The following is a 24,881-nucleotide window of genomic DNA, read 5'->3' as shown; positions in this document are numbered from 1 at the left end:
GAACTGTGTGAAAAGCCAGCAGAGTCTGAAAAACATGGAATCAGAGTAAGTGAACCTGCGCTGCACTGGTCCGGGGTCTGTAGGTTGACCTACTGACCTCTGACCTGGTTGATGTCATCTCTGAGCGCCGTGCAGCTTGTTGCTACCGCTAATGCTACGGTTAGTTTCTGCGTGTTTCTGACTTGTCAGAACAAAATGAGCAGCTGGGTGAAGTTCAGCTTCCACAGGCTTCCTCTCCTCAACCTGGACTCACTAAAGCTCCAGCTAGTTGAGATAAAAATGGACCTGAATGCCGAAGCGGAATGATTATTATCAGAATGAGCCGGGCAGCGCTCAGAGATGACATCATCCAGGTCAGAGGTCAGTAGGTCAACCTACAGACCCCGGATGTTGATAACAGCTAACCCCGGACTCAGAGGGGAATAGCACTAGCCTATCAGAACTAAATATTGGTGAAATGAAGGAGTTTCTCTGCAGATAATGTGTTATTTAGAGGCTGCATTCTGCTGCCCTGTAGACTCCATTATACGGATATACGCGCCTCTCGGCTGGAGCTAATTTCATCACAACGACTTGTAATGACAACAAAGTTATCTGCGTGAGTAAATGATCGGATTTTATGATAGGAATAAGGTCCAGATTGTAAAAAATGGAAATTCCCCTTTAAGACTAAAATGGAGCTCTAAGACGCTTGATAAATACGGCCCCTGAATTATTCAGCCACAGTCACAGGCGCCGTGTTTGGAGGGTTCACAAACTCTGAAGCAGCTCTGTGTGTCTGCTTTTCTTTCTTTATTTATTTCTAATAATAATTCATAGGGGTGGGAATCTTTTACTATCTCACGATTAGATTCGATTCTGATTTTTGGGGCTACGATTCGATTCAAAATGGATTTTCGATTCAAAACGGTTTGATTCCTAATGATTTCTGCTTCAGTCTGTCGGTGTGCAAAGGATCCTCATGATCTACTCCAGTCTGCTTTACAAGACAGAATGACTGAAGTGTCTTTTTCACATTTATTGAGTTTTAAACATTTATCCATGCTTAGATGGAATTGTTGAAACTGTTGCATAAAAGCAATATCACATATTGCTTAAAGCAGAAGTGAGTGATCCGGTCGTTTTCGCTAATGCTGCGTTCCAGGCAGGCTTTTGAAATCGTAAATTACAGCTTCAAGTCACAACTTACGACTTTGTAGCGTTCCAGGCAACCCACTCGTGTTTTTCCGACCTGTTTTACCTGTGAAAGTCACTATAACGGCCACTCGTAACTTCCGACCGGTGAACTCGTACCAGATTGAACTGGTACCACTTCACGGTCGGAAAAATACGAGTTGCCTTGAACGCACCATAACAGTCCTCGTCCCTACGTCACCACATTCACGGCGTTCCTTGGCTGCACACACAGCCCTGCATGCCGTTCTCTCTCCTCATTGGATAAAAACTGTAGGATACGATAAATGTTTTCTCCTCGGCTCAGAGCAGAGCAGAGTGACTGACAGACCCGTGTTTCAGACCAAACACTCTATGTAAGTGATTGCTGTCGGAAGATATAACTATTTAAGACTTATATTAACACAAATATATCACTCACCTCTGCTTTAAGTAACAAAATTAAAAGTGCCTCTTTATTAAAAATATGTAAGTAGTGCAGTTAAACATGCTGCCTTTTAAATTCTAAGGAAATGGAGGCCGACAGCCAGCAGATTTGTTTAATTTTTTTCATTTTGTAAAATCGATTTTGGGACATTTCATATCAATTCTGAATCATATTAAATGAGAATTGCTTCTTATTCTTATGTGAATCGATTTTTTGGCACACCCCTAGTGATGATGATGATGATGAACAGTAAACAGAGGATGAGTGGTGGACGTTGTTATTACCTGGTCTTGGTGGAGGAGGAGCGCGACTTCCTGCTCTTCTGGTACGGCTGGTCCAGACTGGACTCGGTCCACGGCGAGTGCTGGATGGGCGGAGCCTCGGACGCCGTCGTCGGGGTCGAGCAGTCGAGGAGGCTCGGGCGCGGAGACTGACACGGGGTCAGCGGCGCCACGGACGGAGGAGACGAGTAGAGGGAGGAGGCGTCGAAGGAGGAGGAGCAGGACGGTGATGACACATGGAGAGGAGTCAGAGGAGGATAAAAAGGAGGAAGAGGAAGAGGAGCGTCTGTCTCTGCTGAGTAAGGGAGACCCGAAGACGGCTGTGAAGACTGACTCGCCACTTCTGGAGAATAAAACAAACACATAGAAATTATACAGAGTGTTTTTACCACAAAATATGTTCTCCTCAATAGAATTTGTCTGATTTTGTTTTCTTGTAATTCCTTCATCTATTCATTTGCTGTTTTTTCTGCAACAATTTCAAAGTGTTTGTATAGACACAAAGGACAGAATTACAGAGTTGCTGGGTGTCACCGTTATCATGGTCCACACATATTAATAATAATACAGTGACCAAAATGAGCAGAAGTATCTCTAACATCAGAGGAAGAGCTCGTTTCTTGACTGAGATTTATTAAATGTATCTGTATTAAACTGGTCCTGTACCATTTGGACTATTCCTCTACAATCTGGTCTAGTTGGTTCAACCCTTAACCAACTCTTATAGAGAGCCTTGTCATACTGGAATAGAGACTTCTCCTTCATCTAATTATTACTTTAAAATAAACCAAAAACTAAAAAAAAGCTGTAATACACAGAAAAATTATGTTTGAGACCAGTTTTATTACTTGCTTCTCATCGACTATTTTCTTAAAGGTTTTTATCCTCTTTGTTGTATTGATTGTACATGTCATCTTTGTTAATATTGTGTACTTCTGTGTGTTTTGTGACTTTATTGCTTGATTATTTCGCTGTGTAAAGTTGTTTGTCTTGTTGCACTTTTAAGCTTCTGACTGTTCAGAATGAAGATTTAAGTTTATTATACACATGTAAGTTTGCTTACTGTCTGTGAAAGGTGCTATATAAATAAATTTTCCTTCCTTCCTTCCTTGTTTTATTAATCTGAAATACAGTTGTGTAGCGCTCTGGAGTAAATCTGTCGAGTTAAACTTAAAAACTGAACCTTATGAGATCTTCATATCTCACGTCAGAGTAAAGAAACAGTGATTTGGTTTATATTATTGACTGATTTTTTTTTCTCTACAGCCTTATGTGTCATTATTGTGTGTTTATATCTTCTTTATGTTTCTCCTCCACATCAAACCTTGTTTTACGTTTGTTTATGCCACTGGTCTCCTGACAAACACTGTGCAGCTTTAAACCTTTGCACGTTTTCTTCCATCAAACACAAAACGGCCTGTAAACAAAAAGCTGCTTTAATCACTCGGGTACGAACCGGACCCGGAGTCTTACCTTCGTCCTGCACCACAGAGTCAGACAAGGAGCTGTCGTCAGACGTTCCCAGATCTGAGACAAACAAAACAAAAAACCAGACACAGAACAAATGTTTTAATTCACATGTACTAACTCTGTTCAGACGTCTTGAGTCATTAGGTGACGGATCAGTTTCACGCCCTTGTCCACTGGATGATGAAAGGCCGTCGCTCTCTCACCTTGTTGCGTAATGCTGATGTTAAAGGCGGGGAGCGGTGACGAGCGTCCGTGCTCCAGCCGCAGCTGAAAGGCCGACTCCTGCAGCTGCTTCAGCTTCTTCTCCTCCCTCTTTCGCTGCTGCAGTCGACTCTTTCTCACGGCTTTGCTCAGGTGATCCTCCTCACACAGCTTCCGCGCCGCCTCGTAGATCTTCATCTGCAGGGCCAACTCGGCGTCCACTAGACTCAGCTGGGAATCCTGCAGAGAAAATGTAAAAAAATAAAGACAATGAGGTTTTATTAGGGGTGCGCCAAAAAAGCGATTCACATAAGAATCGCAATTCTCATTTAATACGATTCAGAATCGATATAAAATGTCCCATAATCGATTTAAAAAAATAAAAAAATGAAACAAATCTGCTGGCTGTAGGGTCTCTGTTTCCTTAGAATTAAAAGGCAGCATGTTTAAGTGCACTACTATTAATTTTTCCCTGTTAAAAGGGTTTTCCATGGAGTTTTTCCTCAGTCGATGTGAGGGTCTCAGGGCAGAGGATGTTGTTGTGATGCCATGTAAAGCCCTTTGAGACAAACTGTTTGTAAAAACGGGCTGTACAGATAAGATTGCCTTGCCTTGCCTATTTTTGTTTAAATAAAAGAGGCACTTTTAATTTTGTTACTTAAAGCAGAAGTAAGCGATCCGGTCGTTTTGGCTAATGCTGCGTTCCAGGCAGGCTTTTGAAACCGTAAATTACAGCTTCAAGTCACAACTTACGACTTTGTAGCGTTCCAGGCAACCCACTCGTGTTTTTCCGACCTGTTTTACCGGTGAAAGTCACTATAACGGCCACTCGTAACTTCTGACCTGTGAACTCGTACCAGTACGTCTTTTTTTACAGTCTATGTACCAGATCGAACTGGTACGACTTCACAGGTCGGAAAAATACGAGTTTCCTTGAACGCACCATAACAGTCCTCGTCCCTACGTCGCCACATTCACGGCGTCCCTTGGCTGCACACACAGCCCTGCATGCCGTTCTCTCTCCTCATTGGATAAAAACTGTAGGATACGATAAATGTTTTCTCCTTGGCTCAGAGCAGAGCAGAGTGACTGACAGACCCGTGTTTCGGTCCAAACACTCTATGTAAGTGATTGCTGTCGGAAGATATAACTATTTAAGACTTATATTAACACAAATATATCACTTCCTTCTGCTTTAAGTAATATGTGATATTGCTTTTATGCAACAGTTTCAACAATTCCATCTAAGCATGGATAAATGTTTAAAACTCAATAAATGTGAAAAAGACACTTTAGTCATTAGGTCTTGCAAAGCAGACTGGAGTAGATCATGAGGATCCTTTGCACACCGATAGACTGAAGCAGAAATCATTAGGAATCAAATCGTTTTGAATCGAAAATCCATTTTGAATCCAATCGTAGCCCCAAGAATCAGAATCGAATCGAATCGTGAGATAGTAAAAGATTCCCACCCCTACTGTAGGTTTTATGCAGTGTTTTTAAATAATAATAATAACTGCAGTGTGTGTGTAGAGTGTGTCTGTACCTCTGCTGCTCGGGGCATGCTCTGTGCGTCCAGTTTGAAAGCAGCTCCGATACGTCTGCGGATCTGAGGAGGCTTCTCTCCAGGGAAAAGAGGATAATCATCTGACAGGCGTCCTGTCAATTCCTGCACAACAACAACACAATACACAATGAAATCACACACACAATAAAATTTCACACACACAAAGTCAGTATTAACATCTTGATTTCTACAGGACGGTGCTGGAAAGCATCATCTGATGTGGTCTGGCTGTTAAAAACATTGAGATCTCTGACTGTTCAGAATAATAAAACCAGATTATTGAATGTTACCAAAAAAGTGCTTTTGCAGTCGCTTCATGAAAACAAGAGTTGACAAAGTCAGAGTCGTTGCCTTCAGGAAAGTGTTTTAAATCCTCCTTCATCCTGACCTCTGTCTCTCTACACTTGCTGCTCTTGATTTCTTCTTTTTACTTTATTAGTTTATTTCTAACTTAACTATTTTGATTAAATACTTGCTTATTATCTCACAAACTTTTATATGCACTGAAAATGCATCATATTCTATTACTTTTAGCACATAATGCATTTTATTCTCAAGCACTGCTGTATGTCCACAGTCTTTGCTGATTATTGTTACGGTTATGTTGTCATTGTCAGTCAAATAAAACTTTATTTATAAAGCACTTTCCATGCATGTTACATATCTACATAATGTTGTTGGTCTTTGTCGGCTGTAGCACTTTTATCCCCTTGCACTTGTCTGTTATTCTATCCAGCAGGCGGCAGAGAGTACTTTATTTTTATTATGTATTTTATTTTTTGTACAATTTTATATAGCCTATGATAAATATATTTATTTATTTAGTACTCAAATGTCATGTTTCTCTTTTTTGGTACTGTGACAAACAAATTTCCCCTTGGCGATGAATAAAGTATAACATAACCTAAACTACATAGAAAATATCCCCCTTCTCCCAAACACAGACGTTAAAAACATTGAGAAATTAAAAATACTGAGAAACTTCTATTTTACACCAGAGGTTTTTCCAGCCCACGGCTCAGTGTTTGGTTTTTTTTTTTTTTTTTTTTTTCGGGGCTTTTTATGCTTTTATTTTGAAGGGACAGCAGGAAAGAGACAGGAAGAGAGAGAGCGAGAATGACACACATCCTGATACCTGGGAATATTACAAGATACAGCCCCCCTCCCCCCCTCCCCCTCTATAAAATAACACATGCTTGAGTTACACACGACTGACTTGTGTCGTCAGAACAGACATGTCATGACACCCCCCACCCACCCGTGTAGGAAAAACCCTGTAAACACTCAAGAATATGAAGTGAGGAAACACTAGACAGCAGATAAAAAGAAGATAGGAAACATATAACAGAAGAAAGAAATAAGTAAATGACTGTTCAGGTCATAAAAGGATAGAAAAATAGCATAAAGTAAGATAAATGTACTGTATATTAACCTATGCACTTCATGCCTAAGACACATTTTCCGGGACAATAAAACACATCTTTATCTCATCTTTATCTTAATAAATCATCTTCCAGGGTTCCTTCAGGTTCCTTCAGGTTAGATTCAAAGTCTTTTTAAGACCTTTTTAAGACCATTTACATAAAAATGTAATACCTATTTCACTGCCCTACCGGCAAAGAAAAGTGAAATCTTCGAATTTCAGAGCGTTTACTGTAAATTAACTGTATCATCCCACTATTTTTCTGCTCTTTGTGCTCTGCTATGGGATGTAACAATATCAAAATCTCACAATATTACAATACCGCAATAACAAGCCAATGATATTTTTTGCAGTATCATAAGGCATCATGATATCAAAATCTCACTGTATGATTATACCATATAAGCTCCACAGTACAAGATTTATTCCACTATCCATAAGTCAACAAGAAGAACATTGATCAAAAATAATCGTGGTTGGTTGACAAATTAAACTTTTGACGAAAAATGCAATATGGAGAAGTTAAATACAGCACCACTTTTAAAGGGATAGTTCACCCAAAATTCAAATTTCACTCATTATCTACTCCCCCTCATGTGGACTAAGGGCTGGGAGAAGTTTCAGAGTCCTCCGTGGCTTCTCTGAGTTACAGGGGGTCTCGGCGTAGCAGTGCATGTCCATGTAACGGTTGCAAATGGACATCAACTGTCTTCGTAACAAAAAGACACACCAAAAAACATCCAAATACCACCATGCTGCTCGTATGTAATGTCCGTCTTGTGTTGAAGCCCTGAAATGCCCTGAAATGCTTGTTTTGTAGCGGAAGCTTCTTGAAGTTCCTCTTCCCGGGAAGAGGAACTTCAAGAAGCTTCCGCTACGAAACAAGCTTGAAATATAGACTTATTTCATTTTTTTCGGGGCAGTTTCGCATTTCGGGGCTTCAATACAAGACGGACATTACATACGAGCAGCATGGAGGTTTTTGGATGTTTGTTGGTGTGTCTTTTTGTTACGAAGACAGTTGGTATCCATTTGCAACCGTTATATGGACATGCACTGCTACGCCGAGACCCCCTGTAACTCAGAGAAGCCACGGAGGACTCTGAAACTTCTCCCAGCCCTTAGTCCACATGAGGGGGAGGAGATAATGAGTGAAATTTCAATTTTGGGTGAACTATCCCTTTAAATCAAAATTTAAGACTTTTTCAACTCTTTTTAAAGGTATTATTTCCAAATTCATAAATTCAATGCTTTTAAGACTTTTTAAGACCCCGCGGGAACCCTGTCTTCTCTTTAGTCGTTCAAACACAGACTCTGCTCTGTTCATCTGCAGGTTTTTCTGAAAACGAGTGTCTCTCTGCTCTGCTCTCCGTACATGTCGAGGCAAACAGGTTCACAGGAATCTGTTGCTCAATTCTGTGAGATTTCCTTTCACACCACATTCTTTCTGTATCACTTTCTCACTGCAACACACACACACACACACACATACACATACACACACACACACACACATCTGTGTCCCAGTCAAACTCAGGCCACGACACGACACACGACTGTAAATGATTTTAAAAACAGCAGCTGTCACTTTGAGTCACTCACAGTCACAGACACTTTTCTTTTTTTTTTAAACAGACGGGCCAAATTAAAAAAAAGAAAAAAAAGAAAATGAGTCGAACCGGTGAGCAGCCACTGGTTCTTCTTTTGTCACCGCCACCGAGAGAAGGGAGAGGCATCGCGCCTCCAATTAGTTCACCTGAGCAAGTCCCGACAGGAGCGCCGAGCCCCGAAGTGTCAACAGGAAAGAATGATCCGTCCTGGGATTTTACCCCGGAGCGACGACGCATCGAGATGAGACTGTGTCCAGTTTTGAAATCACTCGCTGCTGCTGGGATTTTTTATCTGATGATTCCCAGTAAAGAGAAACAGAGAGAGAAAGAGGGAAAGAGGGAGGGAGGCGGCACGGACGATTGGAAATGAAATGAAATGGAAAAGAACAAACTTGTGACAAAAGTCTCAACAAGCTGTTCTGGGAACTTTTTTAATTTCTTTGGTTGGTTGAAGCGTGAGAAATAATAATGACAATAGGAAAAAAACAACATGAATGTGGTTTACTACTGTCACCACCACAGACTGAATTGGATGTATGTTTGTCTTCTGCTTAGTGATAAAAGCCAAAATAATAATAATGAGACAAAGGAGCAGTCGTATTAAAAAAAGCTTTTGTTTCCTCTCAGTGAAAAGCTCCAGACTGGATTTTGTTTTACTGATGTGAAGCTGATGCATGTTGTTTTTGAGGTTTTGACAACTGTCTGCTGCAAACTCTTCTTTCTTGTTCCACCACACAAACGATATACTATATTAGGGCCAGACACCTCAGGGGGCCAAAGATTCAAATAAAATGAAATCAAATCCACATTTTGGCCTAATAGTTTTAGTTTTTAATACGTATTGTCCCTTTTCCACTAGCGCTACTTAGCTCAACTCGACTCAACTTTTTTTTTTGGTAATGCCTCGACTGAGGTTTCAATGCGAGCGGAGCCAATACTACAGCCCCGGGTCATACTATAGGAATTACTGTGCAGGGCTTAAAGGGATAGTTCAACATTTTGACAAATTGGCCCATTGCCATAATCCCTATAGTCATAGCAGTAGGTTTGTTACCTTTAATTGTCGGTGCAAGCTATTTTTAGAACGGCGGAGCAGAGCCGTGAGCTGCTCAGAGCTACACTACGGAGGCTCATGGGATTTCTTGGTTTCCCTCATCAAACTCATCAAATACACAATCCAACAACTCCACAACGCTCTGGTGGACAAGTTGTGACCTGCACATTCACCACGCTATGAGATAATAACACAACGTTATCAGACAGAGTTGTTTTAGAGGGAAATACAGAGACTGCTTGATGGAAAAACTGTCCCTGAAGGCAACACGCATCAGCAGTTTTGCATGAATTTACCTCCACAATAACTCTGTCTGGTAACGTTCTGTTATTATCTCATAGCGTGGTGAATGTGCAGGTCACAACTTGTCCACCAGAGCGTTGTGGAGTTGTTGGATTGTGTATTTGATGAGTTTGATGAGGGGAAACCAAGAAATCCCATGAGCCTCCGTAGCGTAGCTCTGAGCAGCTCACGGCTCTGCTCCGCCGTTCTAAAAAATAGCTTGCACCGACAATTAAAGGTAACAAACCTACTGCTATGACTATAGGGATTATGGCAATGGGCCAATCTGCCAAAATGTTTAACTATCCCTTTAAGTTAAAAGCCACAGAAAGGCACATAGTCTATAATAAAAAAGACACTATCCAAGTGAGGAACTCAGCTGTGATGGAAAATGACCTCAACCAAGTCGAGTAGAGCTGAAACTGTGTAATAGATGTTTTGACTGGATATTTGTTTGTGTCGTGCTCATCACTGCAGCTTCAACGCAATGAAAATAATCAACTTTATCAGAGGAAATTCCCGTTTTTAGCAGCAGCAACAGCAGCATCACGGCCTGATCAGCAAATCTGTTGTTGAATCTCGAGCTGCTCTCTATCAGATCTCTGTGATAAAGCGACTTCAGTTTCTGTCGTCGTCTCAGTTGCTTTAATAGCAGCAAAATATTTTCTTTTTGATCCTCACATTGGAAGGTTTCGGTGGCGTTCGACGATGATCACTGTGCTTTTAAGACCCAGAAATCAAAATTCAAGACTTTTTCCAAGTCTTTTTAAAGGTGTTATTTCCAAATTCATAAATTCAATGCTTTTAAGACTTTTTAAGACCCCGCGGGAACCCTGTCTTCTCTTTAGTCGTTCAAACACAGACTCTTCTCTGTTCATCTGGACCCTGTTGCAGTTGCTTTAATAGCAGCAAAATATTTTCATTTTGATTCTCACATTGGAAGGTTTCGGTGGCGTTCGATGATGATCACTGTGCTTTTAAAAACCTTCAGCCTGTGATTATCTGAATTTGAATTTATTTATTCAGGGTTAGCCCCTTAGAGATTCAAAGGGGAAAGTCACAGAAATATCGGTTTATATGATAAATATAGAAGATGCAACAATGATATGAATGAGAAAATGAATGAAAAATAAGAATAAAACAAGAACAAGGAGTTTGCAAATGGATTAGAAGTGAAGTGATGCTCTGAAACCATGAAGAGAAGTAGAATTAGTGGGGCTGGAGAGGAGCTGCAGTAGAAACTCAGGTGAGGAGGAGTTTAGACCGACGGTGGATGTTCCTTTAATTCACCTGCAGGACGATGTGTCACATCCTGCACTAAACCACCACCGCACCTATTTAACCTTTTCACAAAAGCTGCTCGATCACCTGCACTGTTTTATAAACGGCTCGTGCTCTTTGTCACAGCTTGTCCCGACGTTACTTAACTAGATCTCGTAAAAAAAACCTCAACAACCCTTATTAAGATTTTAATCAACGTAGATTATCATAAATCTGTGACTCATTTGTTACGCAACTTGAATTGAACAGAACGTTTTTTTTTTTTGTGAGTTTCTGTTTTGTTTGGTTTTGTTTTGTGTTTTTGTGGGTTTTTTTACTCACAGCTTCGCGGATGCAGAGTTTCTTCAGCTCCAGTAAACAGATCTCCAGTCGGTCCTGGAGATCCTGGTGCTTCAGCTTCATGGCTCGCGTGTGCGTGGTCACATCCTTCGTGTGTGTGGTCGGGCTGTCGGAGCCTGTGATGGACGACAGGACAGAGGAATATCAGATAACTGAAGAGAATATAATATAATATAATACAATACAATACAATAGAATAATAGAGCGGCTTTATTGTCATTGTATGTCAAAATACAACAACGACATCTGTTCTTCTGCGACTCCTCCAGAGAACATTAACATCGACGCAGCTCATATCCAGTCACACGCTTCAATAGACTTCATGAATAAAAGTAGAAAAAGAGATAAAATGTTAAAATATAAAGAAAATATAAGGAGCTGGAGTTAAAGTCAGACATCACCACGTGAAGCCAGGATACGCAGCTGCATATGTATGAGCAAAGAACAATTAGCAAACTAGTCAATTAACATCAATTAACTGATCGTTTTATTTTGATAAATTCTTTTATTTAGTCAGTTTAAGTCCAATAATCTTTAAAGAAGCTAATGAGACGAGGAGTTGTCCAACAGATAAATAATTTACTGTGACATAAAAGAGAGAAAAGCAGCAAATCCTATTTAAATATAAACAGCACATGCTTATAGTTTCAGTTACTGATGAATGAATGAATGAATGAAAGAAAGAAAGAGGTGAAAATGAAACCAAAACAAACCAAAAGTTGCAGAAAAAGGTTTAAAAACTCATTGATTCCTGCACATGTGCATCATTTATTTGTTAATGCACGAGCTGCGCCACAAATAAAGAAAATTAAAAATCTTTTAACGCCATTTTCTTTTCCATCTGTCGTGTGTTTTTAAGTTTTATGCTTTATTTCTTGTCCTGTGTTCTGTTTTGTCGCCTTATGTTCCTCAACTATTAATCCCAGAGTGCACACACACCTTGTACGAACATATTTTAATTTACCGGTAATTAAAAAACAAACACACCTACATTGTATTCTGATTAACTCTCGAGGGTTAAAAGGTTAAAGTCGGTGTGAGACAAACAAGCACCTTTTGTTTTTATCGTTGTTTTTTTTTCACTGAAACAGTCATCGGAGTGTCAGAATGACTTCCTCGACTATTTACTTTACTTTATTTGTTTATTTGAATGGGACAGTGCACATTAATAATGGACATAATCCCAGAGTGCAGAGTTGCTCAAATTGCAGCAAAAAGATTTCAAGGTTTCAAAAAAACTCATTGATTCCTGCACATGTTCATCATTTATTTGTTTATAGAGAATTAGAGAATAGAGAATACGGTGCTTTATTCATCTCTAGCAGGGAAATTCAAGTTAGTCCAGTAGCTCACACAACAATGACACAAAAAAGATGACCACAAAAAACTAACCCTAACCCTACAAAAAGTTTATGCATGAGCTGCACCACAAATAAAGAAAAACGCCATTTTCTTTTCCATCTGTCGTGTGTTTTTAAGTTTTATTCTCTATTTCTTGTGTGTTTTTTTTTGCACACACACACCTTGAACCAACATATTTTAATTTAACTACAAAACCAAACACACCTACATTGTTTTCTGGTGAACTCTCGAGGGTTAAAAGGTTAAAGTCGGTGTGAGAAAACAAACAAGCACCTTTTGTTTTTATCGTTGTTTTCATCGGCGACACTGAAACTTGTCGCCCGAGTGTCACAATGTGTGTGTGTGTGTGTGTGTGTGTGTGTGTGTGTGTTGCTGTCCGCTGCCGTAGCCGTGGTGACTAATGACATCAGATTAGTCCCGGTCGGCGCTGTGGGAGTGGGCGTGGCCTCCACCACCACCACCACCACCACGGCCACATACCTTCAGAGATTATTAACTGAATCGCTGCTGCAGGTACTGACAAACATCTGAGGCGCGACAGGAAAGAAGTGTGACAGCGGCAACAATGGGCTGAAAGGAATTCCTCTTCCTACAGCGACTCGACCCCCTTCGACCCCCCCTCAACCCCCCTCCGACCCCCCCACTACCACCAACACCAACTCCCCCCTCGATCCTCTGCAGACGGACAGCTCCTCATTGTATAGCACAGACGTCACGTGGCTCAATTAGGAGCCAGGAATGTCAGCGAGGCCGTAACTAATCGGTGCACGCCACTTAGTCATAGCAGAGAAAACACAACGATGCTGTTAAGTTAACGCTCTATTGTTGTGTGTCGCTATAACTCAGCTCAGGTTGGAGTTTCACCTCGTCGTCTGCAGGAAAAAGTACAAAACTGACCCAGAGCTGCAACAAGTAACCGATGAATCGAACAATAATCGATTGTTAAATTAATCGTCAACTATTTTGATAATCGAATAATCGTTTTTTAAGAAAAAAAAAGTCAAAATTCTGTGATTCTTTGTTCCTTTATGACAATAAACTGAGTCTCTCTTTGGTTTGTGGACAAAACAAGACATTTGAGGAAACACTGATTGATATTTTTCAACATTTTTTAACATTTGCAACAATTAATCGATTAATTGTCAACTATTTTGATAATCTAATAATCAGTTTGAGTAGTTTTTTAAAGAAAAGAAAAGTCAAAATTCTCAGATTTCAGCTTCTTAAATGTGAATATTTCTGGTTTCTTTGTTCCTTTAAGACAATAAACTGAGTCTCTCTTTGGTTTGTGGGTAAAACAAGACATTTGAGGAAACACTGATTGATATTTCTTAACATTTTATTGACCGAACAACTAATCGATTAATCGTTTAAATAACCGACAGATTAATTGATAATAAAAATAATCGTTAGTTGCAGCCCTAGAACTAATTCACACAAGCCCAACGACAAAAAGTCAAAATTCAAATTTTAGAGCAGATTCGGATCATTTATGATGAATTTGAATGTTTGTTTTTTTTTCTTTAGTCTGGTGCATGTTGCATAGTATATTAGCATCGGCAGAGAATTGATAAATAATATGTGGAGATGCTAAAATGCTTCAAGAGGAACAATACAGGATTTTTACGATATACGATAGGATAAACTTCATTGTAAACTTAATTATAAGACTACATAAGCCGTGTTTCCATTGCAGGAACTTCGGGGTAATTTTACGGGTTCAGCCCCGTTGGTGCGTGTTTCCACTGCAGGAACCTCCCCCACAGGGCCATTTACAGGAACTTTTACGGGGGCCAACGGAGTACCTACTCCAGGGTAGGTACTCCGTTCGGCCCTGAAAAGCTCCTGGGTGCGGCTCGAGGTTAACCCGGCGCTGATTGGCTAAAGCTAGAGCAGCTCTGACGCCGTCAGAAAGCACCAAAACAACCGGCATTTTTAAAAGGGGGAGCAGAAGGGGAGCATTAGCCTAGCAGACACCGCTGTAAACAACAAGAAAACAGCAGGAAGATGTACACAAATGGACCGACGATGAGGTGCAGGCATTGATTGCAGTCTACAGCACCGAGGAGATTCAGAGGGGGTTTGAGTCATCGCGGCGAAATGAAAATATCAGCGCACCTCGACACACTGGGGATCCATCACGCCACAAAACAATGCCGTGAAAAGTAAAAAAAAAAAAAAAAAAAACTCAAGCAGGATTACAATCAACCGCCATGTGCACAAACACACAAACCAGAAACGCGCCTACCGCCTCAGCTCCTTCCATCCTTCTCCGTTGTTGTTATGATTTTTGTGCATGTGCTTGTGACCTGCCTGGGTGACGTCACGGTCGAAACTGTTGCACAGCGATTAAGTGGTGATCGAAACTCATGACGTCGCCGCGGGGTCCGACTCTGCAGTAGAAACACGGCCACTGAGAGGGCCGAGTGAGAGGACGGTTCCTGTAGAAGTTCCTACCCCCTCCCTTTACCAGGAACTCCTGCAGTGGAAACACGGCTATAGATATACACATGGTAACATGGTAGATGATAAATAACCTTATCCACCGCTCCATGGATTGATTTCTCACCTTCTTCGTTGGAAACAAGTTAATGCACATGGAGGAGAGGAGGGTTAGAGACACAGAGGAGGAGACACCAGACCTGGAGAGTTCAGGTTTAACTGACTAATTGTTAAGTTAAATCTCAGAAAATTATGCTTTTGTTTTGGGACAACAATATCCCAAAACAAAAAGACATTGATTTTAATCTAATTATCACTGCAGAGTAAAAAAAAAAAGCAGCAAAAAAGTCACTTGAACAAGATAAACTATAAACAACAAAGTTCTCGAACAGATAAACTGATTTTGAAAATAGATTTTATCTTGTTTTCAAGCGTCTGGAATCACAAACTAGAACTGTGATGGAGTTGATTTGAGAAAGTAGATTATTTTGTTGCTTCAGCTCTTCTTGTTTACTGCAGGTAATTCTTCTCATTTTTCTATGATTCTGTTAGAGTCGTTTTGCTAAAATACTGTCCAAGGCGCCGATGCCGCCGCCCTGCAGCCGAGATGTGTCAGGAGAAACATTTATGTGTTATGTTTTAGAAATAGTCAATGGTGTTTAATTAGAAGGTGGAGCGACAGATTCGTCATGTAAATGAGTCTTTAAATGATTAATTAACCAAATCAAAAACAAAATGGTGAGATGAAGTGAGAAGAGATCAGTCACAGCTCAAATATAAAAAACTTCTTCTATACTTTGGATCATTACGTAGTCGACGTTTTACCTTCGTCTTCTGTAACTCGAAAGTCATTTGGAAAAAAAACAGGTGCAGCGATAAGATTAATGTGTTTGCTGAGTTTCAACACTGGTGAGAATAAAAGAGCTTCTGTCTAAAAGGAGCTGCGTCAGTGTTTTGGTTTTTGAACAACAAATATGTACTTTAAATGAATCAAGGGTGTCGACGGTTGATGAGAAACGGCTCAAATCCACTTTAGTTGCTACGTTCACTTATTATCAGCTGCGTTGGGTTTATTTGGGGTTTTATTTTTATTCTTTGGGTTTTTAACTCTGTTCTTGTATGTCTTTTTATTCTCATTTTATTGTATTTTTAATATTTCTGTTCTTTTATGGCTTTTTATGTATTCTTTCATAAATTATTATCTAATTATGTGTTTTCTTAACCATTTTATATACAGTACATTTCTTTACAGATGTTAGTTGATAGTTGTGGTTGTTTCTAAACTGCAGTTGCTTGTTGCTCTTTATATTTACTCATTTCTCTTTATATTTGTCTGATATGTTATTAAATTAAATGCATTAACAGTTTTGTCCTGTTGCAGCATCTTTCCACAGCTGAGGTTGTTTTCCAACAGTTTCAGGACTCACGATGCTGTAAACTTTTTGTTTACTATAACTTTGATGCAACAGTGATTTAATGTGTTACACCTTACTATAATTGTTTTTTATTACTATCGTCTCTTTTTTGCTGGTTTTCACCTCTCTCACACATAACATCTCTGACCACAATCAAATATTTCTATAAATGTTTTTGTCACTATAATTATAACTACTATAATTTCTATGATGATGATTATGATGATGCTTATTATCATCATTATAATGATTGTGGTTATTATCTTTGTTAGTAGTTGTAGTTCCACCGCAGCACTGAATCATCCCAGCATGGTCTTGTCTGTAACTTCCATCCTATATGTTAGTCACACCTGTTACTCTGTATTGTCTTGTATGTTTTTTGTATGTTGTTGTTGGAAGGACAAAGGGAAAGATGGGAGGAAAGAAGGAAGGGAAAAAGGAAGGAAAGATAGAAGGATATCTTACATTGTTGGTCTCTACACAATAAAACAAACAAAAAAAGAAAACAGGCAGCTTGAAGTCTTCAATTTGCCTCCAAAAGGATCACATAAAAAACAAAAACGGACCGGACCAATGAACCGGACAGTACACGCTGGTTCAGGCCGAGAAAATAAATACAAATGATTTGGATCTAGTCGGACCTCGGGCTTCTTTCTTTTTTTTTTTCTGGACCTGATGGTGGGTTTGGTTTTTAATTTCCAGGCCCGTTGAGAACTCGACTGTCTGTGAACAGCTCCTCCTCTCCCTGCACACGCTGACGTTTTAAACAGAGATCCTTCATTAGGCCGAATTTGCTCGTTTACAGCGAACCATTACAATAAATATTCCAAATCAGAAGTATTCACTAATTATTTTATAAACAAAATAACTTCAATAGCCACAGATTAGGGCTGGGCGGTATACCGGTTCATACCGAATACCGGTGAATTTTTTTTTTTTATGATATGAATTTTTCATATACCCCAATACCGGTGAGTGTGTAGCATATACAAAATGTTGGGAACACAGAGCGGCGGAACGTCGTGCCGCGGGACATTGTTTGTTTTGCAGTTGTACCAAACAAGCTGCATGCAAGTTGACTATTTTTTTTAGTCTGTATTATATTAATAAAGGCTTCTGTATTTTGACTGCAACAGTCATACATTCTGATTCCTTCACCTCATTACAGTTATGAGTGCCACTGCCACCTCTTTGTGAACAGCAGCATTTTGTGGGACCATTCAAACCCGAGTTAATACTAGTATTACTAGTCTGGATACTAATGCTCTTCTACAATATTCACTCCTCGTGACAGTAAAATAGGTCATTCTAAGCCAATTTACTGCAGTAATTATTCTCTAAATTATTAGAAAATTGGGTTAACACCCAGTCATGCATGAAAAAAAAAATACCGTCAAATACCGTGAAACCGATATAATTAGGAAAAATACCGTGATATACATTTTTGGTCATACCGCCCAACTCTACCACACATCCACACACAAAACAGTACAGAAAACCGGTACTGGTTTCCAGGAACTGAGTATCGTTACCGTATCTGTTTAAATAAAAGGTAAAATGAAAGAGTTCCCATCCATCCATGAACTTTAAGAACAGTGTTTTACCTGAGTGGAGGATGATGCCGCTGTCGGTGTCGCTGATCTCTCCGTTGACTTCCATCTCCGCCGATCGACTTCTTCTGGTGGTTTCTTCTTCAGTGGAGGTCAAAGGTCAGTGTCGGGGTTCACCATGTCCTGCAGGAGGAGGAGGAGATGATGTCATCACTGTTTCATAAAGTCAAATAACTGAATAAAATCTTGTTGGATTATCTTGCAGTAAAGATAAGGACTGATCATTTGTGACAATATTTTAATACTTAGAGTTAAATCTGCATCTGTTTATCTACTGACGACTTTCTATCAGCGAACACTCTGATCAATAAGCACCTCAGCATCAAAATCTTAAGAAACCATTTAATTTTATTCACTAAATGTGGACGTCAACTCCTTAGGTCACTGCTTTTTATCCACATTTAACACAAAACACGATCAAAACTGGATTTTGTGGTTATTAAAGTAAACCAAATCCGACATAAAAGGTCAGATTCTACCAGGGAAAATGAAGATTTTATGGTGAATAAACCACATTTAACATTTCTTCACACTGCTGTTATTTCATTTCATAAAGACGTCCTTGTGCTTGATATAAAAAAAAAATTAAAAAAAAAAGGTCAAACCAGGACTCAAACTCAAGAGTTGAACTTCAGTTTTTTAACGCCTGCAGCGTCGAGGAGGGAGTTCAATCACAAGACGAAGGAAGATTTTTAAAAAAAAACAAAACAAAACAGACAGAAATAAAACCACCTGAATGTTTAAAGGGATAGTTCAACATTTTTAATTGTCGGTGCAAGTTGTAGTTGTTTTAGAGGGAAATTCATGCAAAACCACTGATGCGTGTTGCCTTCAGGGACAGTTTTTCATCAAGCAGTCTCTGTATTTACCTCTAAAACAACTCTGTGTGGTAACGTTCTGTTATTATCTCATAGCGTGGTGAATGTGCAGGTCACAACTTGTCCACCAGAGCGTTGTGGAGTTGTTGGATTGTGTATTTGATGAGTTTGATGAGGGAAACCAAGAAATCCCATAATGAGCCTCCGTAGCGTAGCTCTGAGCAGCTCGCGGCTCTGCTCCACCGTTCTAACAACACCTTGCACCGACAATTAAAGGTTAACAAACCTACTGCTATGACTATAGGGATTATTATGGCAATGGGAACAATTTGCCAAAATGTTGAACTATCCCTTTAAAGCGCAGCTAAAAACAAGCGGTCGTCGCAGAGACAAAAAAACAAAAACAAACAAACAGCAGCAGACGACGATGAACCATGACTTTAATCCTGTGACCTGTTGGTTCAGTGATTCACCTGTGACGTTTCCCTTCGTCAGGCGGAGTCATCGTCTCTCTCCCACAGAGTGTCCACACACACACACACACACACACACACATACATGTCACTAACAGTCTGGGGAGTTTCCTCTGTGTGTGTGTGTGTGTGTGTGTGTGTGTGTGTGTGTGTGTGTGTGTGTGTGTGTGTGTGTGTGTGTGTGTGTGTGTGTGTGTGTGTGTGTGTGTGTGACTCCCTGTTAGTTATTTATTTAGTTTCGTCCCTGCTGATGTCACATGGCTTCTGTTGTAATCGCCCTCTGATAAAGTCGCAGCTGAAACGCCATAAACGTTGTGTCGAATAATAAAAAAACTGTGGTTGATGGATTATTAACCAGGAGGAGAAGACTCAGGAATGTGGCATTAAAGGGATAGTCCAACATTTTTAGTCAGATCCTCCTCCTCTCACCATAATCCCTATAGTCACAGCAGTACTGCCCTACAAAGGAGAAAGGCGAAAGTAACATGTCGAAGTGTCCTTGGGCAAGACACTGAACCCACACTTGCCCCCCGATGTGTCCATCGGGTGTATGAATGTGTGTGAATGCTTAGTTCCCTGCACTATGCTCAGTGCTGTATGAATGTGTGTGAAAGGGTGAATGCGACCATTACATTGTAAAGCGCTTTGAGTGGTCCAAGAGACTAGAAAAGCGCTATATAAGTGCAAGTCCATTTACCATTTAACTTCCAAAAGTGAAGAACTGAGAAAAATGACTGTAAAGTTTTCTTGTTGTCCAGCCAATATAGTTGCAAGCAGACCATTGGGTTTGTGTGGCCATTCTTCCTACATATTAATCTCTGATTTGACCTTTGACCCTTATTTGGCAGTGACTGTAGTCTTCCCTTTGTATAGCTTACCACTTATACTGGGTCAAACCAAAGCAAAAGGCAGTAACTTCTGTTTTATCTTGTAACTGCAGCTTTTAAAAGCAGTATAATGATATGATAAAATCCTTAGTCTGATGATGAAATACAATGAAACAGCATATTTTTCCGTTATTCTTTACATAATTGTTATTTTCAATATTATTTATTTGCATCATTTATTATTGCATTATTACATGGAGGTAGCTTATGATATGTCAAAGTAGGGTTCATCACCTTTACTTATCGGTGCATGTTGTTTTGAGATCGGCGGGGCAGAGACGGGAGCTGCTCAGTGAACACAATGGAGGACGATGTGCATGGTATTTTCGCTTTCCCCCCATCAAACTCATCAAATACACAATCCAACAACTCCACAACGCTCTAGTGGACGAGTTGTGACCTGCACATTCACCACGCTATGAAATAATCACATGTAACATTAACGAGACAGAGTTGTTTTAGAGGTAAATGCAGCCGGAACTACTTTCCAGACAGAGTATTTGCTTTGTGTGTCGTAATGTTACATAATTAAATATGATTATTACTATATATTATCTAAAAACAACTTGCATCGACAATTAAAGGTAATGAACCTGCTACTGCTATGACTGTAGGGATTATGGCGATAGGAGAATTGGACTAAATGTTGAACTATCCCTTTAACAGTGTCAGTGAGCATCCTGAATAATAAAGGCAAGAACCTGAAACTCCTCCACACAACAACAACAGTCTTCAGTCTCAGTCATCATGTCTGGATGCTTCACAACCTCCCTGACAACTCACAACTGTGTTTACACAATGAACACAAAACAATCTATAGAGCTGACACCTAGAAAGAACACAACAACAACAACAACAACAACTCTCTGTGGATGAACAGACATCGACTATATCTGAGTGTATGTCGTTTAATTATTTAATTACTCAGGTAAAAGCCTCATTGAGACTGAAAATAACTGTTTTAAAGGGATATGCAAGCATTTTTTTTTTCCTGTCTTGCCTCACTCCCGAGTCCATGACCAGCAGATAGACACCATCCTTTCGACTGTGCGTGCAGTAACAAGGGAGATAGAGCCGTATCGCCCGTAATTAGCTTAGCTCAAACACTGGAAGTGTATGGGTAGTGTTAGCCTGCCTCCTACCTGAGCCGAAATCAGCAGTCAGAAGCTGATTTCATTTTAGCTCTAAACTCTGTAAATATATCACTTTATCCACATTTCAAACATGTTTAGGTGAGAAAGTAGCCGTTTAGATCAGCAGTGTGTCGTTAATTTGTCTAAATACCAGCTGTTTACAATTTTGTTCGGATGAATTCGGCGCTACTCAAGCTAGCTGTTGTGACCAACGCACTTCCTGTTACTTTCACAAAATAAAACACCCGTTGCCCTTTACATACAGAAAACCATGACGATGGAATTTGTGCTTTTACTTTGAAATAGGAAGCTAACCTACCCTCGATGTAGCTAGCTTGAACCAAAATAAACCGTCTTTGCTTGAACCCTCCGTTTTGACCGATCTCGTCCCGTTAGCGGCATTTGACCGCTCAAGATGCCTTACCAGAGAGTTTTGTCAGCTCTGAGACGGAGATCGGCCCGCCGGTTTCCGTTTAGAGTTGCTGAAGAGTTTCTCTGATGACTTTAGGTGGAGGCAGGCTAACACTACCCATACACTTCCAGTGTTTGAGCTAAGCTAATTACAGGCGATACGGCTCTATCTCCCTTGTTACTGCACGCACAGTCGAAAGGATGGTGTCTATCTGCTGGTCATGGACTCGGGAGTGAGGCAAGACAGAAAAAAAAAATGTTGGCGTATCCCTTTAAGAGTGAAAACATAAAGATTTCAACACAAAAACTGAATTACTGACAAATAATTTCCCCTTTTTTTGTTGATTAATGGACAAATAAATCAACTTGAGCCTCTTTAGACATGTTCAAACTGCTCTTTTTAGAGGCAAAGCCACGTAATTGAAAAAGCTGAATCATCAAATATTAGTAATGATAATTATGTTTTATAGATTACGTCACTATGTCACATCATCTAATTATCAACACAGCTGCAAACATCAGCCTCTTCTCCTCCTCTTCACAGTCACGTCATTTGACTGATCGGTTAATTGATTGATTCTGATCTAAAAATCCACATGACGATCTAATATCGCACTTTAAAATATCAAAGACAACAACATGTGAGTTAAAAAAATAAAGAATTGCAGTGTCCAATCATGTTATCTTGTATTTTATCAAGTGAAAACATCAAAATCCCCGGAAAATCCTGCAAACTCTGATCCTCCAGCCGTTTGACTGATGCACATGTGGATCTGCTGCAAGTTTCTGAGTTTTTATATGTTTTTACAGACACTACATTTTTTCTTCTGTGCATTATTATTACCATTATGAAATCCATAGATTACAACATCCACTAAACAAACACTGAGGTGTGGACGTTTCCATGGGCATGAGGGTCGGTATGAAGGAATGTCCCCTTCTTTATTCTAAGAGTTAAAGTCCAACAACAGAGAAACAACCACACCACGCTGAAACCATCAATATCTGAAATACTGTATCATAATTAACTCCAAATATTCTCTGACAGCCACTTTGATCCGAATCAATTTAACCAGATGGATTAAATTATTTAAAATATATGATAAATCAATGTGGAAGACAACACAACGTGAATAAAATCAACTTACTTTGTGAGAAACATGTTGAAAACTGTAAAAAGAATGAAAATAAAACGTCTAAAAATCGTCCCTGTGAGCGTTTTTTTGTTTTTTTTCCCTCCCGGAGTTGAATGAATGTCGGCGTGTGGAAGTCTGGACAGGAATGAGAGACTCGCCCACTAACACAAAGTGCAGCCTGGTGGGGAGGAGGAGGAGGAGGAGGAGGAGGAGGAGGAGGAGGAGGAGGAGTGGCCTCGGTCTCAACACTTGAGTCAGGATCGTATAACGCAGCAGCACTCCCTCTTTCTCTCTCCAGTCGTCTCACTCTGAAACTGTGTCAACAACAAAAGGCAAAAGAGACTTCGCTTTAAAACTCCGATCGGTTTCCTGGTGTGGGCGGTGGCGGTGGCGGCCGCTCTGACACATCTGACTGTGACTGATGCTGCTGTTAAAACATGCTGAACAAGCTATAAAACGTACAAGGTGTAGCTTTTTGGATAAGGATGAAACCAAACCAAACGTTGTCTTGTTCCAACGTTTTTATAGACTTGATAATAAATTGATTAATTACAATATCTGACAGATGATTTTTCACTAATGACGCTTTTGTAGTGAGTTTATCTACATGTTGTGGATAAAACTTGTGTTTAACTATGAAATGTGTGGCTCTAGGTTTTACAGGATATAGAATATAGAGTAGTCTTTATTGTCATTGTACACAAATTGGACAGTGAAATTGGTTAATTGGTTGTGGTTCATGGGCAATTCAAAAATATCTTTGAAGAAAACGTTTTTTAAAAGCATCAGATTTGTTCAAATGTACATTTTGTAGTGGGGTTTATGTCTTTTGAAATGACATTTGAACAATTTTTAACAATGGTAAGACTGAATGCCCCAGAAAATGTCAAATGATGTGACCACAAAAGAATGATCAATATTCAATATTTGATCCACCTACAGTTGATTTAAATGTAATTATAAACATCAATTTGAAATAGATTTTTGTTGCTGTGTTTCTATATTTAAATTTTAATGCATTTTGGCAACACTGAGCAGGACTGATCCTAAAAACGCCTCTTTTCTTCTAAATAATGTGACAAATTATGTTAAATTTGTCAAGAAACATAGTGCTGCACTGCAAAGGTGAACTACATTTATTCCACATTTGAGTCCAAATTTATTTTCCTGTACATAATCACAGTTTTATGAAAAAAATACTGGCTACATTGGGTTGCATCACGTCATTAACTCTTGTTCAATTAGTCAAAATTCTAATATAATGCTGCCATCACTGGTTATATTAAACTCTATCACTGCAAAATGATCCTGTTGCTCAGATTTAACTTCTTAGATCAGAATATTTGAGATTAATTATCAGGTTTTAAAAGTTATTCACCAGTTTCCATCTTTGAATTGATCATGAATGCGTCTTTAATGCAGGAAATTGTCAGGAAATCTTAATAAATGTAATAATTTATAAGTTAAACAAGCTTCATTAGATAGAAATAGACATTAAAAAATTGCTTCTTAATCAGGAATAGAAACTACACTGATTTTTACTGCTTAAACATCCTGGATGCATTAATATGCACAAACAGTTTCCTGTTTTAAATGGACTAGCTCAGGGCTCATGCTGATTTTAAGATGAGTCAACTTATTTTAAGTAAAAACATCATCATACTTCACTCATTTTAACTGATTTACACTTAAATTAGTCGTTTATTCAGTGCATTTTCTAAATATTGTGCTGCAGTGAGTCTGATATCAAGTAATTTGCCCTAAAAAAACAGACTTATTTCTAGACTGAACAAACTTATTTTAAGATTTTTTGTCCATTAACAGCAAATACAGATAGTTTCATTGAAATTAAGTTTCAATTTCTTTAGATTTAGTGTTTTTTTCTTGTGTTTTCGCTACTTGTGTTTTTATGACCACTATAAATCAATGAAAACTACTGTGACAGTTCAGCTCTGCATGTTCAACCGGCCTGTGCAGTGTGCGACTGTTGCTGCCATCTCCTGGCTGTTCGATTGATAACCAATTATAAAATTAATACAAATTCACAATTCAGTCTTCTGTCTCTGTAGTTTCACTGTGTCCCTGT

At 39.4% G+C, this 24,881-nt stretch overlaps 1 protein-coding gene across 1 annotated transcript in view; it reads right to left on the bottom strand.

Moving 5' to 3' along the window:
* The window catches only part of inavab (innate immunity activator b), a gene marked incomplete at its 3' end in the record, with an annotated part of 40,903 nt that overhangs the window by 7,525 nt on the left and 8,497 nt on the right, over nucleotides 1–24,881 (bottom strand). Inside the window, exons 2-7 of the mRNA XM_083971221.1 lie at nucleotides 17,932–18,060; nucleotides 11,091–11,224; nucleotides 5,099–5,221; nucleotides 3,555–3,792; nucleotides 3,355–3,408; nucleotides 1,885–2,224 (exon numbers count right to left, since the gene is read on the bottom strand). Coding sequence (XP_083827347.1) covers nucleotides 1,885–2,224; nucleotides 3,355–3,408; nucleotides 3,555–3,792; nucleotides 5,099–5,221; nucleotides 11,091–11,224; nucleotides 17,932–17,986 — 944 coding nt within the window. The 5' untranslated portion in view covers nucleotides 17,987–18,060. The remainder of the gene's footprint in view (nucleotides 1–1,884; nucleotides 2,225–3,354; nucleotides 3,409–3,554; nucleotides 3,793–5,098; nucleotides 5,222–11,090; nucleotides 11,225–17,931; nucleotides 18,061–24,881) is intronic.

The sequence above is a fragment of the Trachurus trachurus genome (assembly GCF_905171665.1).
Source record: "Trachurus trachurus genome assembly, chromosome: 5".
Taxonomy (NCBI): domain Eukaryota; kingdom Metazoa; phylum Chordata; class Actinopteri; order Carangiformes; family Carangidae; genus Trachurus; species Trachurus trachurus.
Note: the sequence above shows the minus strand (reverse complement) of the source record. Positions and strands in the feature narration are given on the sequence as shown.